The 16,476-nt window shown below is 38.8% G+C and overlaps 1 protein-coding gene across 5 annotated transcripts in view; it reads right to left on the minus strand.

The window, feature by feature from the left end:
* Nucleotides 1-16,476, minus strand: part of tnpo1 (transportin 1) — a 129,973-nt gene that overhangs the window by 47,177 nt on the left and 66,320 nt on the right. For all 5 annotated transcript variants that reach the window (XM_072581824.1, XM_072581842.1, XM_072581814.1 and 2 more), the window contains 7 exons: nt 13,470-13,551; nt 10,194-10,316; nt 9,593-9,711; nt 5,022-5,082; nt 2,957-3,125; nt 1,280-1,432; nt 170-395 (listed from right to left, as the gene is read on the minus strand). In XM_072581824.1, coding sequence (XP_072437925.1) covers nt 170-395; nt 1,280-1,432; nt 2,957-3,125; nt 5,022-5,082; nt 9,593-9,711; nt 10,194-10,316; nt 13,470-13,551 — 933 coding nt within the window. The remainder of the gene's footprint in view (nt 1-169; nt 396-1,279; nt 1,433-2,956; nt 3,126-5,021; nt 5,083-9,592; nt 9,712-10,193; nt 10,317-13,469; nt 13,552-16,476) is intronic.

The following is a 16,476-nucleotide window of genomic DNA, read 5'->3' on the forward strand; positions in this document are numbered from 1 at the left end:
TCGAGTTCAGCCTCAGAAGCCAAGCAGTTGGGAATCAGGTTCAAAGGCAATTCACATGGTGCTTGAATCTTATTTACTTCTCCCTTATACAGCAATACAAACATGTAAAATTTATAATTCTATCCAGAAAACTTTTAATGACTTCTCAAAATATTATCCAGTAACATACCTGCAGGCAGCCTCTTGTACTCGTTTATTGCTGTCCAAGATACGCTTCAGCAGCTCAGTCATTAATGGCTTCAAATAAGTATCTGGGGGCTGACTTACTACCCAATGTGCATAGCGGCTGAGTGTCCAACAGGTTATAGAACGCACAAGTGCTTTTTTATCAGAGAGGCACTGAATAAGATGAGGGATAAGCTCAGGCAGGAAAGGGATCATACCCTGCATACAGCCTATAAAACAATTGGGGAAAATTCATTGATCATTTTACAAAATTAAAATCTATGTTCAACAAGTGTGAAGTACTGTATTTTCTTGCCAATATGCTAACAATCTCTAGTGCTCCCAGCCTGCAACACACCATATCATGCAACATCACAGCAGTTATTTTCCTTTGAATACTGTCCCTTGGTGCAGAACAAGCTTAAATCTTCACTCAGCAAACAAGAGTTAGAAACGATCAAAAATTGCAGCAGAAAACCTGGACTCATATCAATCAAATTTTAATTTTATATAAAATGATTGCATCACATTCTAATTTTAAAAATTCATCAGCTGAATTAATACTTCTCTAGCAAGATGGGGATGCTATAATTTGACTGAAACATTAATTATTCCAAGGCAAGGGCTCAATTTTAATTGCAAGACAAGTCACGAAGCGATGCATGCAACAATTTTAGTTCTTGCTCATCAAACTACAGCTAGCAAATAATACACAACTTTTCTTCCCTTCATTATGATTTTTTTTAATGCTACATCTAACAAATAACAAAATAGCTTAACTACAGCTCAATCTCCAATCGAAAATACAGCAAGGAAATAATTTTCCCCCCAGAAGTGGTCAAGGTTACTCTCACACACTAATTTCTCTTTATTCACTGAAAGGCATCTCAAAATCCATCTAAAATGCATGCCTATGTAGAAGAAGTTGTTTATGATCGATGTATTCAAAGTTGATTGCAATGTTAATGTGCTTTTACTAAAAATGTATGCACCCAATAAAATTTACATGCATTAAATCAATAATAAGATTCCATGTTTCAATGTTATGGATGATGATTTTTTTTTAAAAAACCAAACGTAAATTAATTTTTCCAGAATGCAATCTTGAACCCACCTTCAGCAATAGCTCCAAGCACCAGAATTCCAGATTCCTTCACCACCCAATCTGGGTGAAACAGCAGCTCTTTCAGGAGCGGCAGCACGTGAGGCAACAATTCATCCCGGAAAACATTAGCTAGCACATCCAATGCAGCAGCAGAACACTTTCCTAAAGAATAATTTATGCTACATTTATTATGCCTTATTTAGAACTTAAGAGTATATAAAAGTAGACCCTTAAATTGGACCTCAACTTCTGCAGACAAATAAAAATTATTGTAGGAACAGTGCAGTGTCTTTAAAAGCAGAATCAGAATCAATCAAGCTAGCTGGCTATTTAAACCAGACAAAGCATGAACAGAACCTTCCTTATGGGATGAGTGTATCACTGGCTGGGCCAGCATTGCCTGTCCATTCCAAACTACGCAGGGGAAGGTTGTCTTGAATGTTTCAGCTCTTGGAGTGTAAGTATGCCCTTAGTGCTGTTAAGAAGGGACTTCTTTGGATGTAATGATGTGATAAGAGGACAAGCCAGAACAGAAATATATAAAATGTGAAAAATTTTAATAAGGATTTGCAGGATTTGATCAGACACAAACTATGAGTGTTACTTTTTAATTATACAGATCAAAAGCTTAATGGATGCAAGTTTTGAGTTTAATGTTTCAAGAATTTTACTGATTTCGTGAAACTGATAGAATAGGTAATCATAAAAGAAAACACTTCCTTAAAAATAAAAATATTCAATGGATAATATTATTCTTTTTTTGGACTCAAGAGAATAGTCATGTCAATTACTAGTACATAATGGAGATGACAGCATATCTTCTGGATATTATTTAATCATCTTTTAAAAAGAGAAAAATTATGCAAACACTGTTCAGGAACTAGAGGTCTATTAAAATTGAACTTTTCATATCATGCCTTACAAACATATGCTGTAACACAGTACTATTATTACAAATTTTGATACATTGCTTCACAAGTTTCCTTTCAGCAAAGCTTCAACACTGCTACCTAGTTTTGCAGTCCTATTCCCAGAAGCATACTTTCGTCTGGCTCCCCTATAATTCTCATGTCCTGTTTGAACTCCCCTTTAAGAGACACTATTAAAACTCCTAAGTTGACAGACTCTGTGAAATTTTAATGGCCAGCTCTTTGATTCAGATAGTACGATGACATTAAACTTTGTTCACAAAGCATCCATTGATTTTATTCCCAAAGCGTTGTACAGATGCTTTCTGTAACAAGGACTCAGTTCAAAGTAAGTATTGATGTTAAACCCGACAAAAACAAATAATTCCAAAACCTAAATTCCAGCTCATTGGACATGTGATGTACAATTAATTTATAAAGTGCATCAAATTCTACTTGTTTTTAAAATTACTCGAACAGAATGAGGCTGGGGCACTTTGTTGGAGATAGTGTTTTCATTTAGTATTCAACATCACAGTGATCAGTATACTGCAATGGTAAGGTGCTTATAGTACCGCCCCAGCTTCAACCATTCCTTGCAAACATTTCCCACGGCAAATGAGTGTACACAGATAATTGAATTACATCCTGAATTAAAAACGGTCCTGGAAATTATACTTTTTATTTAAAAAAAGCAGGGTTAAATTTGATATTAATAAGGGATGCAGAACAGGAAAGCAAATCAATTTAATAAGTAACATTTTTCATTTGAACATACTTAAATTCCAATCAGAAATCGTATCATCATCATCGAGATCATCATCGTCCTCCTCTTCTTCACCAATTCCATCTTCTTCATGCTGCTGAGCAACGGTTCGGGATCGGTGAAAGCGAGGTTTAATGTCTTGTTCATTATCAGGAACAGCTTCATCTTCCTCAACATCACCCTGAAGAAGAAAATTTAGTAGTTCATTGTTATTTACTTTTAACCATTAAAAACAATTTTCTCACAGCATCCAGGCTGCTTGTAAAATGATTTTATTTATTCACAGGATGTGGGCATCATGTGGGACAGAAATGTCTGAGAGAGGAAGGTGAGGGAAAAATGCTATGAGTGGAGGATGGATAAAGGCACATGGGAGCAGAAACTGCACTGATGCTCAAAAGCCCCAATGTTTGGCTGATAACGGCACACAGTTTGTGTAGCCCTGTGGTAGAGGTAACAGATTTGAAAAGTACAGACAGTCAAGTCCAATTGAGTTGTTGCAGTGCATCTCAGAAATACTGCCACTCTGCATCAGTAATGGAGCTGGTTGGTGTTGTTAGAACAGAACGCATCCAGGCAAATGGAAAAGCACAGCCAGTCAGGCAGCACCCAAGGAGCTGGAGAGTTGGCGTCTTGAGCATAAGCTCTTCATCGGGAATGTGGGGTGGTCCAAGGGAGATAAATGGAAGGGGGCTGGGAGGAAGGTAGCTGGCAATGTGATAGGTAGATGATGGTGAGGTGGGGAGGGGGGTGATGGTGATAGATTGGAGCAGATAAGTAGGAAAGATAATGGACTGGCAGGACAGTTCAAAGTTGGAGGGTTGGATCTGGGATGGGGGGGGAGATAGAGAGCGAGAGAGAGCGAGAGCGAGAGCGAGAGCGAGAGCGAGAGCGAGAGAGAGAGCGAGAGAGAGAGAGAGATAGGAGGCAGATGAGCAAACTGGTGAAGTCAACATTGATCCCACGTGGTTGGAAGGACCCAAGGCAGAAGATGAGTTGTTCTTCCTCCAGGCTAGAATCTGGTGCTGGAGGCAGTCCAGGATTTGCATGTCCTTGGTGGAGTGGGAGAGGGAGTTGAAGTATTTGGTCACAGGGCAATGGGTTTGTTTAGTGAGTGTGTCCCAGAGATGTTCTCTGAAATGTTCCACAAGTTGTTGTTCTGTCTCCCCAATATACAGGAGACCACATTGGGAGTAATGAACACAGTAGAGGGTGTGTGTGGAGGTGCAGGAAAATCTGTCGGATGTGGAAGGATCCTTTGGGGCCTTGGATGGAAGTGAGCAGGGAGGTGTGGGCACAGAAGATGCCAGTGGGGTGTATGGACCTAATAAGGGAGTTGCAGAGGAAATTATCTCTGTGGAATACAGAGAGGAGTGGAGATGGAAATAAATCTCTGGTGGTGGGGTCCATTTATAAGTGGCAGAGGATGATGTGTTGAATCCAGAGATTGGTGGGTGGAAGGTAAGGACTAGGGGGTGGGTGGCAGTTTTGTCCTTGGTACAATCAGAGGGGTGGGGTTCAAGGGTCAAGGTGCGGGAAGTGGAGGAGATGCGCTGGAGGGCATCCTTGACCATGTGGGAGGGGAAATTGCAGTTTTTGATGAAGGAGGCTACCTGGGACGTTCTATGGTGGAATTGGTCCCCTTGGGAGTAGATGCCATGGAAGTGAAAGTTTCAGCTTGTTCTTTGAACTTGGCAAACAGGTTTTGATTAGTTAGGAGGTGAGTTACCTCAGTGACCTCAAATTTGTCTTGTAGCCACTATATTTATGTGATCAGCCAAATTCAGTTTCTGGTCAGTTACCTTCAGGATTTTGAAAGTGGGTTCACTGTCAGTTATGCAATTGAATATCAAGATATAGTTAGATTCCTTCCTGTTGGAAACTGACATTTTCTGGAAATTGCATGGCATGAGTGTTACTCGCCACTTATCAGCCTAAGTCTGAACGCTGTCCAGGTTTTGCTGCTAATGGAAGTGGATTACTTCATACGAATAGATCTTGCTGCATATGGATGTGGACTGCTTATTAACAAGCTACTTCAAAATTACTGAGCTTAGATATAAACAATATAACTCACCTTAAGAAGAATAATATCAATCTCTGAATATTTCATCCCATTCACAAGGACAGGTATTAATCTGAAATAAAATTTTCTCAAGTCAAGGTTTTTTAAAAAATGTATGCAGTTAAGCATGATTAAATATTTACTACAATTATTCATTCAAATGATATCAAATTGCTATAAATTTTGTAGCACACAATATCAGATATTTGAAACCGGTGTACCAAGATGGATAAGTTAGTTATTAAAGTCTAACAAAGCTTTTCTACTACTGATATGTATGCAAACTCTGTTCCTACACTATTAGTTTTGCTCACATGAACACGATTCACTGACCTTCAAAATTGGATGCTTTGAATAACAACTAAATTGAAAGATTACAAATTCCTCTAGCACAGTAATAAAGACCCAGATATGTTGTGTATTAGTTTGTAAAACTGATAGTCAACAGCAAAGACATAACTTGTTGAATAATTGTGAAAAACCCACTCTGTTTTCATGAGATTTGAAGAGTTCTATTTGGCAAATATTGCTGGCATGATGAACTCACTTATCTAGAGATAAACTTTTATCTGTGACTCTCTCCAAACAGTAGCACACCTAGCAGCTAACAAACCAAAGAGAAAAGCCATCTCAATTTAAACAGCTTATCAAAATAAAATGTAGTCAGCTATCTTATGCATGTCTACAGCATCTATCAGGTACCTAGAGTCAAATAAAATTTGCACCAGCAGTAAACATTATGACAAATATCACTAAGCATACTGTTGGAATTTGGAGTCTATTTAAAACTACTTTTTCTATTGCTTTCTATAGTTGCACAAGATCCCTTGTAATAACTGCTACAGCAGTTACTTCCTCCTTCCAAACAATTTCTAATCAACGAGTACAAAAGGGAGGTGACAAAAATTCCACTCATTCCATAAGCTGACATCAAATAATTGTCTAGTGCCAAAACTACTTATTATCAATACAGTGTTGAAGAAAGTAAAGCTTTATTCCAAAAAGAATGAAAGCCATCATTCAGATGAAAGTGAGCAAGGCAACTAATGTTTTTCTAACAATGTGAGTAGCTACCCCATGTTCACTGATGTAAGGATTTGGATAAGTTATTGACAACATGTAAACTGCCAGCCTTAAAAATAAGGAACACCAATGAATTCTCAGTCAGAGGGCAGTTCTCTTTTGGAAAGGTGTCTTCTTCAAATGAAAGATGGCAGAAGAGATTGGGGAAGACCCAGGGAATAGTTCCGATATGTCAGCTAGAGAGCAGGATGCTGCCTTCACAACTTTGTTGAGTTTGACAGCTTCCTGTTCATCATCTGGTATCAGTGAAACATCCTCAATTGTGACATTATTTAAATGTTCTGTCTAATTAACTGGTCAGCGTATCTAAACAGCTGCTTATTTACAAATTTAATTACCTGAAAATTACGAATGAATGAATGACTGCCTGGGCAACTGTAGCCCTGAACTCCCAAATACTAAGAATATGCGAGAGAGACATAAGTAGAACAACACAGAATGAATAGGCTGGACCAAAATTGTGACACGTATTGACCTGGTCAGGATTAATTGTCAGTAAGAAAAGGGAGCAGTGTGAAACGCACACAGAAAGGTGCAAAAATATTAGAACACAATAGATTATTGTCATGACAAACAATAATGTTGTACTTTAACGAGATGCAGCTAGAAACAGACTAGTCAATACAGAAACTTTTTTTTTAAAAAGGCTTTTTCCTGCTCTTTGGTAACCCACCACACAATACTTGTGTGCTGTCTCTTCCCAGGCTCCAAATATTGTAAGGCATTTAGGGTACCATCAACCCCAAATAACTTGCATGGCATGGCATCCAGACCGGTCAGGCACCTGAAGCATGCTTTCAACATTCTAACTGCATGCAGATTTGATTTCTCTGGTGGTAGAGTTCACCATTATTTTAGCAATGACCTGACAAAGTGGACAGGTCTCAATAGCTATGCCTGAACATCAAAATTTTCATTGTTTCACTCAGAAAAGTCTGTTTAATACTGGAATCATTAACACTATGAGAATTAGACAGCTACCAAAAAAGAACAAAAGTTGTTTATATTATAAGAGAAATATGGCTTCTTGAACTCTTAGAGAATCCTGGAATTTCTGTTCATTGGCAGTACAGTGCCTGTGGTTGCAAGTTAAGCTAAAGCAAGTTGCTGAAACCTTTGTGAACTCTGTGTCTCTGTGTCAAGTCAAGAGAGAAGTATCTCAACCTCCACATTCTTACATAATCAGCCATAAATCTAGACTTGTAACTCTGGAGGTCATGCAAAAACTTACCAACGGATAGATGGACAATGAACAGATATGGTCAGCTTTGAAGCAGCATTTAACTCTACAAGACTATGTAATAGCATTGAAAAAGATTTTGGAAAAGCATCAAAGCAAGCCAAAATTTAAGGATGATGTGCCACGAAGAACAAACAGAACCTCCAAAGTACTTTAAGAGTATTAACAAACTGTACAGAGAGTATGTTTAAAAACTATATCTTGAGCCACAGGAGACAAGTACAAAATAAAAACCAAAAGTATGTAGTGTCTAGCCTTAGTATGGATAACCTTGAGGTTCTAAGGACCTAAAATTAAATGCATTTTAAAAGTCAGGGTGTTGAGAGTTTGAATATATTACACATCTTTTTTTCTTAATCATTTTCCTCAATTAAATTAGTTAAGCTAGTCACACGTAGTACCCATACAGGATGGAAGTCTTTAGATAATTCAGGATTCTGACACCATTATATAAACAGCATCTTGACTGCTGTATTTCATACTTAAAGCTTTTCTTTAAGGAGCAACTCTGCCCTCAAGTCATTAAGGTTTAAAAATCCAGGCAGTGATCAAGAAAAGGCAATTCATGAAGGAAGCCATACATCAGGCTATAAGGAATCAAAATATATTTCAGATGTTCCACAAGAACATGGATTAATGGATACTCAGTATAGTTGGTTCTGATATAACACGACAGATCAATTCTCATGTGATCTCGTGTTAAGAAAATCGCGCAATAGCCATGCCATTTAAACTAATGCAGCTGGAATCATGTTATAGCCATTTCAGTTAAGGCAAGTTCGCATTCTGTGAACAATGGTCTAAATTCTTCAATCGCTTTAAAGCCGATTCTCGAAACACGCGTTATAGCAGAACCTACTGTCCTGAATATGGATAACAGCAGCACGGTTGGTGCAACAATCATGAGCGGTGCTGCTGCATAGCAAGTAAATCACAACTAACATAAGAGAATGGACAAGATGAAATGAATTTGGAAAAGAAAAAGACAAAGAATAGAAGGAAACAAAAGTGGAGGAAACCACAAATCCACCTGTCTGCATTTCACATCATTTGTCATTTCCACACTCTTAAATTTTCAGGAGTAGCCTTCTAAGCACACCCTCAATACACTGGTTCACATTTTCTAACCTTTTAATTTTTTTCCCTCACCACTGCCTTAGGTCTACTGGAAATATAAGTAATTTATCAGTTCATTCTGAAACTGATAGCCATGTCATGTAATTTGTATTATGCAGCCATCCTATATTCATACAGAACCTCATCACCATATTCTTTTCACTGCAAACTGTGAGCGCGCCAATTTCTAAGCAAAATTGGATCTTCTGAAGAAAATTTTTAATAAATGGAGAATATTAAATTAATAATTCCAAAGGAATAAGTGATTTCCACATGGGTTTCATAATTGAATGTTTCGGATATGACTAGCAGCCAAATCCATCATGTTCAATCTCAACTGCAGTTTCAGATGAGCTGCAGCTGGCATGTCACTTAGTTATGCAGGCTACAGCAAAATCACCTTTTACACAGCTGTAGGAATTAGCATATTACAGTGTAAGTGCTGCCCACATATTGCTGACAGGTATTATGTGACAGGATTTCTGATACCTTACAATTCTAAAGTCACAGACCAGTCTAGATTTTGTTCTCCTATTTTTTCCTCTACCAGTTGACCTGTTGAAGAACAATTACATAAATGTTTCCAGTGTCAGCTAACCTCTAATTCTTGTTAGTTTATTAATCACTTGGCATTTAAATTGTGACATTACAACAGACTTGCTGAATGTGAAGCATGCTTAACTAAATAAAAGGATATCACATACTAAATGACCTTCCCAAACTCTATCTGGCATTAAGTCAGAGCAGGTATGTGCAGGAAAGGGATAAAATATCATTCTCAACAGCCAATATAAATAGGTACATTTACAGTATTTCACTGAAAAGAAAAATCTGGTCAGTGTGCTTAGTCAGTTTAAAAGTAATTTGCTGCCCGTAGAAACTTGGCTATAATGTCCAGCTCTCACTTTTTTTTAATAAGTACATAAAAGGTTACTACAATAAGGTTCCCATTTCAATTGAATGTTTTAATATTTCCTATTTGTTTGAAGAGATAATTGCCCAAGTAGTCAGTGATTTCAGCTACCAGATTGCCAACTTTACTAAAAAAAAGATACATTTTAGATGCTGTACGGCAACAGAAAATGCTTTGTAAAAATTACCACATTCAAAACTAATCTTCTTACAGTGAAAGATAGTTACTCACAGAGACATATGTCCAGAAAGTACATCCTTGCAAATGGGCTGTTCAGCCAATGTTAGCCAGAACTCGCAAGCTTCCAGTGCTACATTTTCATCTTGATCCTGTGTCCTCTGCAACATGTACTACAGCAGAGTAATGTCATGATTATGAGTAGTAATCAGCAGCTGTTCATATTTAATTGTTTAAAATATGCAATTACATAAAATAGCATATGCCTTTGAAAGGAACAATTCTACCTCGCACAAATTAAAATAAACAGAATTGTCAAGATACCTCCAGGTAATTGCCTAATTGAGCATCAGTGCTTATACCCTAAAAGTATATTTCCATTTTAAAGTTGAGAATATTGCTAAAACAAACCAGAAATCAGTTGGTGGAACAACAAGATTAAATTTAAAGCAAAAGTAACATGGGAAAACAAAGTTTGCCACTGATTTGAGAAAGTTTTTTCAAAGATCTGTGCAATCCCAAGACAAATTTCTACCTATAAAGCACATTACAAAACCATATGCCATATGGAAACAAGAATTCATAACATTTAATTCAGAAAAGGGGCAGCAGTTGTGCAAAAAACAAGCTGAGAGCAGTTTAGTATAGTTTTCACCTCAACAATGTTGTGCATCTGAGGGAGCAAGCGATCCATTCTAACTTCAAGCAGCATAACAAGCGCACGACATACATTTTTCCGTACTTCAGATTCTTCATCTCCAGCCAATGCAAACAAGTTCTGAGAGAACAATTTTGAGTATTTAGAATTGCATAAATTTAGACACTGCACTACTGCAAGGCACTGCCCATTTTTCTGTATGAGGTTTATGTGCAACGAATTTAAGTGTCCAGATGTCAGTATCAAGAGTGAAACTGCATTCAACGATCAGAATTCAATACACCTGATGAACACATACAGACTGCATATACTGCTAGTATGTGCCATAAACCGACAGCACATATTACACTGGTAAGCAGCACAACCTGAATTTAAAGTTTCATTATTTGATGAATATCCAGCATAAAAGATCCTAAATGTTCATACAATGACTGACATGAGTAACTTACAATGTTGCCATTTTAAAGAATAAGAGTTTTGAAATTTTGTGCCTTCTCAATAGCAGGCCACAAAATTGCTTTTGAGATAAATGGGGGGGAAGGTGGGCCCTGAGAATGCGATGGGTAGATGAAGATGGGGGAATAGGTGATGGCAGATAGTTAGGAAGGAAGGTGCACAGATAGTACAGGTCACGATGGTGGTGCTGAGTTGGAAGGTTGGATCTGGGATAAGGTGGCGGCAGGGGAAATGAGGAAACTGGTGAAAACAATATTGATCCTGTGAGATTGGAGGGTCCCAAGGTGGAAGAGGAGGTGTTCTTCCTCCAGGCGTCGGATGGCAAGGGTTTGGCGATTGTGGTCCAGGACCTGCATATCCTTGAGCGAGTGGGAGGAGGAGTTAAAGTGTTCAGCCATGAGGCAGTGGGGTTGCTTCATGCGTGTGTCCCAGAGATGTGATCTGAAGCATTCCACAAGTGTTCTGTCTCACCAACGAGCACCCACATGGGCCCCGGCTGTGCGCGTCTCTTTGTCGGGTACGTGGAACAGTCCATCTTCCGCAGCCACACTGGCACTATTTCCCACCTTTTCCTCCGCTACATCATGATTATATCGGAGCCACCTTATGATCCGATGAGGTTGAACACGTTCCACCCTTCCCTCCTCTTCCTGGTCCTCTCCATCTCAGTTAACGGTGACCGACTCGATATGGATATCTATTCCAAACCCACAGACTCTCACAGCTACCTGGACTCCACCTTCTACCACTCTGCTTCCTGTAAAAACACTCTTATTCCCAGTTCAACCACCACCGCATCTGCTTCCAGGAGGACCAATTCCACCACATAACTTACCAGATGGTCTCCTCCTTCGACAACTGCAATTTCCCCTCCCAAGTGGTGGATGATGCCTTCCAATGCATTTCCTCCACTCCCCACCTCCTCCAACACCGCCACCAACCCATCCTCCACTCCTGGCACCTTCCCTGCCACAGCAAGAATTGCAATGCGTGCAATCTTACCTCCGCCCAAGGCCCCAAAGGAGCCATCCACACCCAACAGATTTACCTGCACTTCCACACACGTCATTTACTGTATCCATTGCTCCCGATACGGTCTCCTCTACATCAGAGAGACTGGATGCCTGCTTGCGGAACACTTCAGAGAACATCTCCTGGAAACGCACAAAAGAACCCCACTGCCCCATGTCCGAGCACGAACTCCTGCTCTCACTCCCCCAAGGACTTGCAGGTCCTGGGCCTCCTCGATCACCAAACCCGACGCCTGGAAAGAGAACGCCTCATCTTCTACTCTGGGACCCTCCAACCACATGGGGTCAATGTGAATTTCACCAGTTTCCTCATTTCTCCTCCCCACCATTCTTAACCCAGATCCAACCTTTCAACTCTGTAGCACCCTCTTGACCAGCCCATCTTCCTTCCCATCTAAGCATTCCAGCCTCCTATCCGAGTTATCACCTTCACCCCCATCACATTCTCAGCTATCTTGCCTCCCAGCCCCAACCACCCTCCCATTTATTTCTCAGCCCCCTTGGTCTATAAGCCTTATTCCTGATGAAGCACTTATGCCAGAAGTGTCTAAAATTAGGATCACAGTCTCAGGATATTGGGGGGTAGAGTCCTCCACGCCCCAACTGTCCTGACTTGGAAATATATCGCCGTTCCTTCACGGTTACTGGGTCAAAAATTCTGGAATTCCCTCCCTAATGACATTAAGGATCAACCCACAACAGGTGGACTGCAGTGGTTCAAGAAGGTAGCTTCTTAAGGGCAAGTAGGGATGGGCAATAAATGTGAGCGAGCCAGCCAGCAACACCTGTATCGTACAATGTAAAAAAAAATTTAAAAAAGGGGAGACAGAAGTGGAGGATGGAGGAGGAGGAATGACTTATACAGCAGACAAGTGTACTCTAACACAAACAGGTGGCCACAAGTACAACTCTATTATTAATGATAAATGAGACATCTCAGAGGACACTGCAAGTCAACACTTCAAATTGCAAAAAATTCCCTCAAAGAGGACAAATAAATTATATGTTGAGTATAATAATCAACAGTCAGTGTTGGTAAGAGATTAGCGTTTTGAAAACTCATCACCATGGGTTGCGAAGACTGGGCAAGTCTTAATCTCACACATCTTTTCAACAGAACTTGAATCACAATTGTGAGCCCATGCAGCCACTTATAAAACACTGGTTAGCAAAACATGGAAAATTGAAGCTGTCTTATTAATGCATTTATAGTACCTTGGCTAAGAGAATAGGTCAATTTATACCGGAAATATGTCCAAAAACATAATTTGAGCCAGAAACATGGAGTCTTATACTTTCAGCAACCAAGATTTACAGTAATTGTGAGGCACCATGTCTCAAGTTTATGCTGACTGAATAAATATAGTTCACTTTTTACTACAGAAAATCACAGGATTGAATTGTCATTTTTAAGCTTTGTCTTAACTGAAAGTAAGTTTAAGTCTATTTACATTACATAGGTACAAGATTTCCATTAAAACACCACATGTCCTAGGTTATAAAAACACTATTCAAATGATAAATAACTGTAAATATTAGAACTTGAACATGGAGTACCAAATCAACCATTTTAAGGAAAAATGACACATTCAATTTCAACAGTTAATGATGGTTCCATCAGTGGTTTGATCAGCATTCCTTGCACTGTTAATTTGAAAAGTTTTCTGGTCAGTAATCCTATAATATCACTGCAGTTCAGATATAAAAATATGATGTATTGAGAAGTTAATAAATGTGATGATTTAAGTCGTAAAAGTCATTTACTAAAATACACAAGTAAACATACCTCAATAAAAGAATCAATATGCAACATCAAAGCTTGAGTTCTACTGATGATGAACTGGTTCACACAAGCAACAGCATGAGACCTAAAAGCATGACAATATGTTTCTATGAGAAAACATTATTTCAAAATCAGTTATGTCTATCACATTCAACTTTCCTGCTGTAATCCAATGTGAATGATTTGCAAAATTATTTGGAACCAATCAATCATTCTTCAAACAAAATCCTTTACATTTTCAAACTGAAATACAGATTATTGTTGCAAAAAGTAAAAATTCAACTGTCTTCAAATGTAGCACTTCCCTCAGACATCAACAGCCCTAGAGCCATAGAACACGGAAATAGACCATTCGTTTCAACTCGTCCATGCCAACCAGATTTCCCAAACCAAACTAGCTCCATTTGCCCAAATCCCTCTAAACTTTTCTTATTCATGTACCTGTCTAAATATATGTTAAATGTTGTAACTGTACCTGTAGCTACCTCTTCCTCTGTGATAAAGTTGCCCCATCAGGTCACTCAAGTATTTCCTCTGTCACCTTAAAACTCCCATACCCTTGCTGGTCTGGAATCACAGCAGACTAAAATGTGCAGAATAAAATTCAACACTCAAGTCTGCAAGACAACCATATTTTGTATATTCTGATGCGAAATCAGTTTGGGATGAAATAAGGAATAGCAAAAAAGTCATGAGTGAGAGTCATCTGAGGATCCCTGAAGAATTGCGTCACTGTAGGACAAAATTTAAATTGGAAAATAATGGAGGTGCATAAGAAGGGCTCGTAAAATTGTCATGAGCGATTTTGTCCAGTAAATATGTAGTTTAAATTGGATGAGCACAGATAACATGGAAGGTGAATATACAATTAATCAGGGATTGCTTCCTGCTTCCTTGCACACCCTATCCAAGATCAGGCTGGCTTAGATCTTGTATTGTGCAAGAAGGTGGATTTAGTAAGCGATCTAGTTAAGGATCCCCTAAGAAGTTGTGATAATACTAAGGTAGGATTTCAAACAGTTTGATAGAGCAAATCAGGTCTCAAACTGGTGTCCTCAGTTTATATGAGGGCAATTGCAGAGGTATGAAAAAAGAATTGCCGGCCATAATGTCCAAAGAGTCTGCTTCGCCATTCATGGCTGACGCGATAATCCTCAACTCTTCTTTCCAGCTTTTCCCCATAAACCATGATTCTCTTAATGATTAGAACGCCTTTCTACCTCAGCCTTGAATATACTTAACGATCCAACCTCGATAATCTGATATTGTAAAGAAATTGTACAGAATCACTAACCTCCAAGAAAAATATTCCTCCTCAGCTGTCTTAAATGTGCGACCCCTTTGTTCGGAATTATAACCTCTGGTACTAAACATTCCCACAAGGGGAAACAACCTGTTTACATCGACCCTGTTAAGTCACTGAAGAAACTTGTATGTTTCAATAAGGTCACCTCTTATTCTTCTAAACTTCAATGAGTACAAGCCCAAACTTTCTCTGGATTGCCTCCAATGCCAGTACACTTTCCTTTAATAAGATAAGCTAAATTGTTCACTGGGCTCCAGTTGTGATCCAAATAGTTTTAGCCAAGTCCCCTCTACTTTTATAGTCCACTTCCTTTGAAATAAAGGCTAATATCCCATTTGCCTTCTGTTATCTGTTGAACCTGGATGGTAGCTTTTTGTGATTCATGCATTAGAACACCCAAATCACTCCACATTGCAGCTTTCTCAATTTGAATAATATTCAGCTTCCCTATTCTTCCTGCCAAAGTGCATATTTTCACACATTATATTCCATTTGTCAAGGTTTGCCCAGCTGCTTAACTAGTCTACACGCCTCTACAGATTGAAAATCATCCTGACTACTTGCCTTCTCAACTATTTGTGTACTGCTCTTGGGAAGCAATCCCTGATTAATTGTATATTCATCAGGCAATAGGACATTCACTCCCCTCGTCCAAGTTATATTTATACATTGCAAGTAATCGTAGCCTGAGTACTGATCCCTGTGGCACTCATTAGTTACAGGTTATCTTAAAGTGCCCCCTTTATCCCAACACTGTCTTCTATTAGAAAACCAATCCTCTATCCATGGAAATGTATTACTGGGCTCTTATCTTACTGAGTAGTCTTGAGTGTGGTGCTTTATTAAATTACTTCAGGAAATTTAAATATATTACATCTGCTTGTATCCCCATTAGCTACCTTGCTCGTTACCTCTCAAAAGAATGGCAACAGATCTGTCAGGCCTGATTTTCCTTCAGGAAGCCATTCTGACTCTGCTAGATTACATATTTCTAAATGCTCTGTTATTACACCCTTTTTAATTGATAGAAGAATTTTTCCAATGTCAGACTTAAGCTAAGTGATCTATAGTTTGCTTTTTTGATCGTCCTCCCCTTTTGAAGAAGGGTATTATATTTCCAATATTCTGGAACTTTGCCAAAATATAGGGTTTCATCAAAGATCATCATCAATACACCCATGAGATCTGCAGCTACTTCCTTTAAAGTTCTAGAATGCAATCCATCAGGTCTAGAGGATTTAGCAGCATTTATTCCCAGCAGATTCCCCAGTACTTATTCTCTAGTTAATTCTTCCTTCTCCCAAGTCCCCCAAAGCAGACTGGGGAAACAGGCTAAGGGGAAGATCAGCAACTGTGCCAGATATTTCATGCTCAAACTTTTATTCAAGTTAAAAGACTCTAAGAAAGATGAATCACCTTTAGTTTAAAAAAAGGGGGTCGAGGAGAGTATTCAATCAAAACCGAAGGCCGAGAAAGAGGTTAAAACACATTCAGTTACATATTCAAGGGAAAGGTGATGAGTAAATCTCAAGCAAGAAAACAAAAATCTGGATTTCAGAAGATACATTTGATCACGACATTTTTTGAAGGATACGGTCAAACTTGAATGTTGCTGCATGCACAAACATTTTGGATGTAAAATGATTGATGCACAGTGTCATGTGCACCAGGTCTTGGCTAAATAAAACCAATTTTTTCCTGTTA

Source organism: Chiloscyllium punctatum, chromosome 2 (assembly GCF_047496795.1).
Source record: "Chiloscyllium punctatum isolate Juve2018m chromosome 2, sChiPun1.3, whole genome shotgun sequence".
Classification (NCBI taxonomy): Eukaryota; Metazoa; Chordata; class Chondrichthyes; order Orectolobiformes; family Hemiscylliidae; genus Chiloscyllium; species Chiloscyllium punctatum.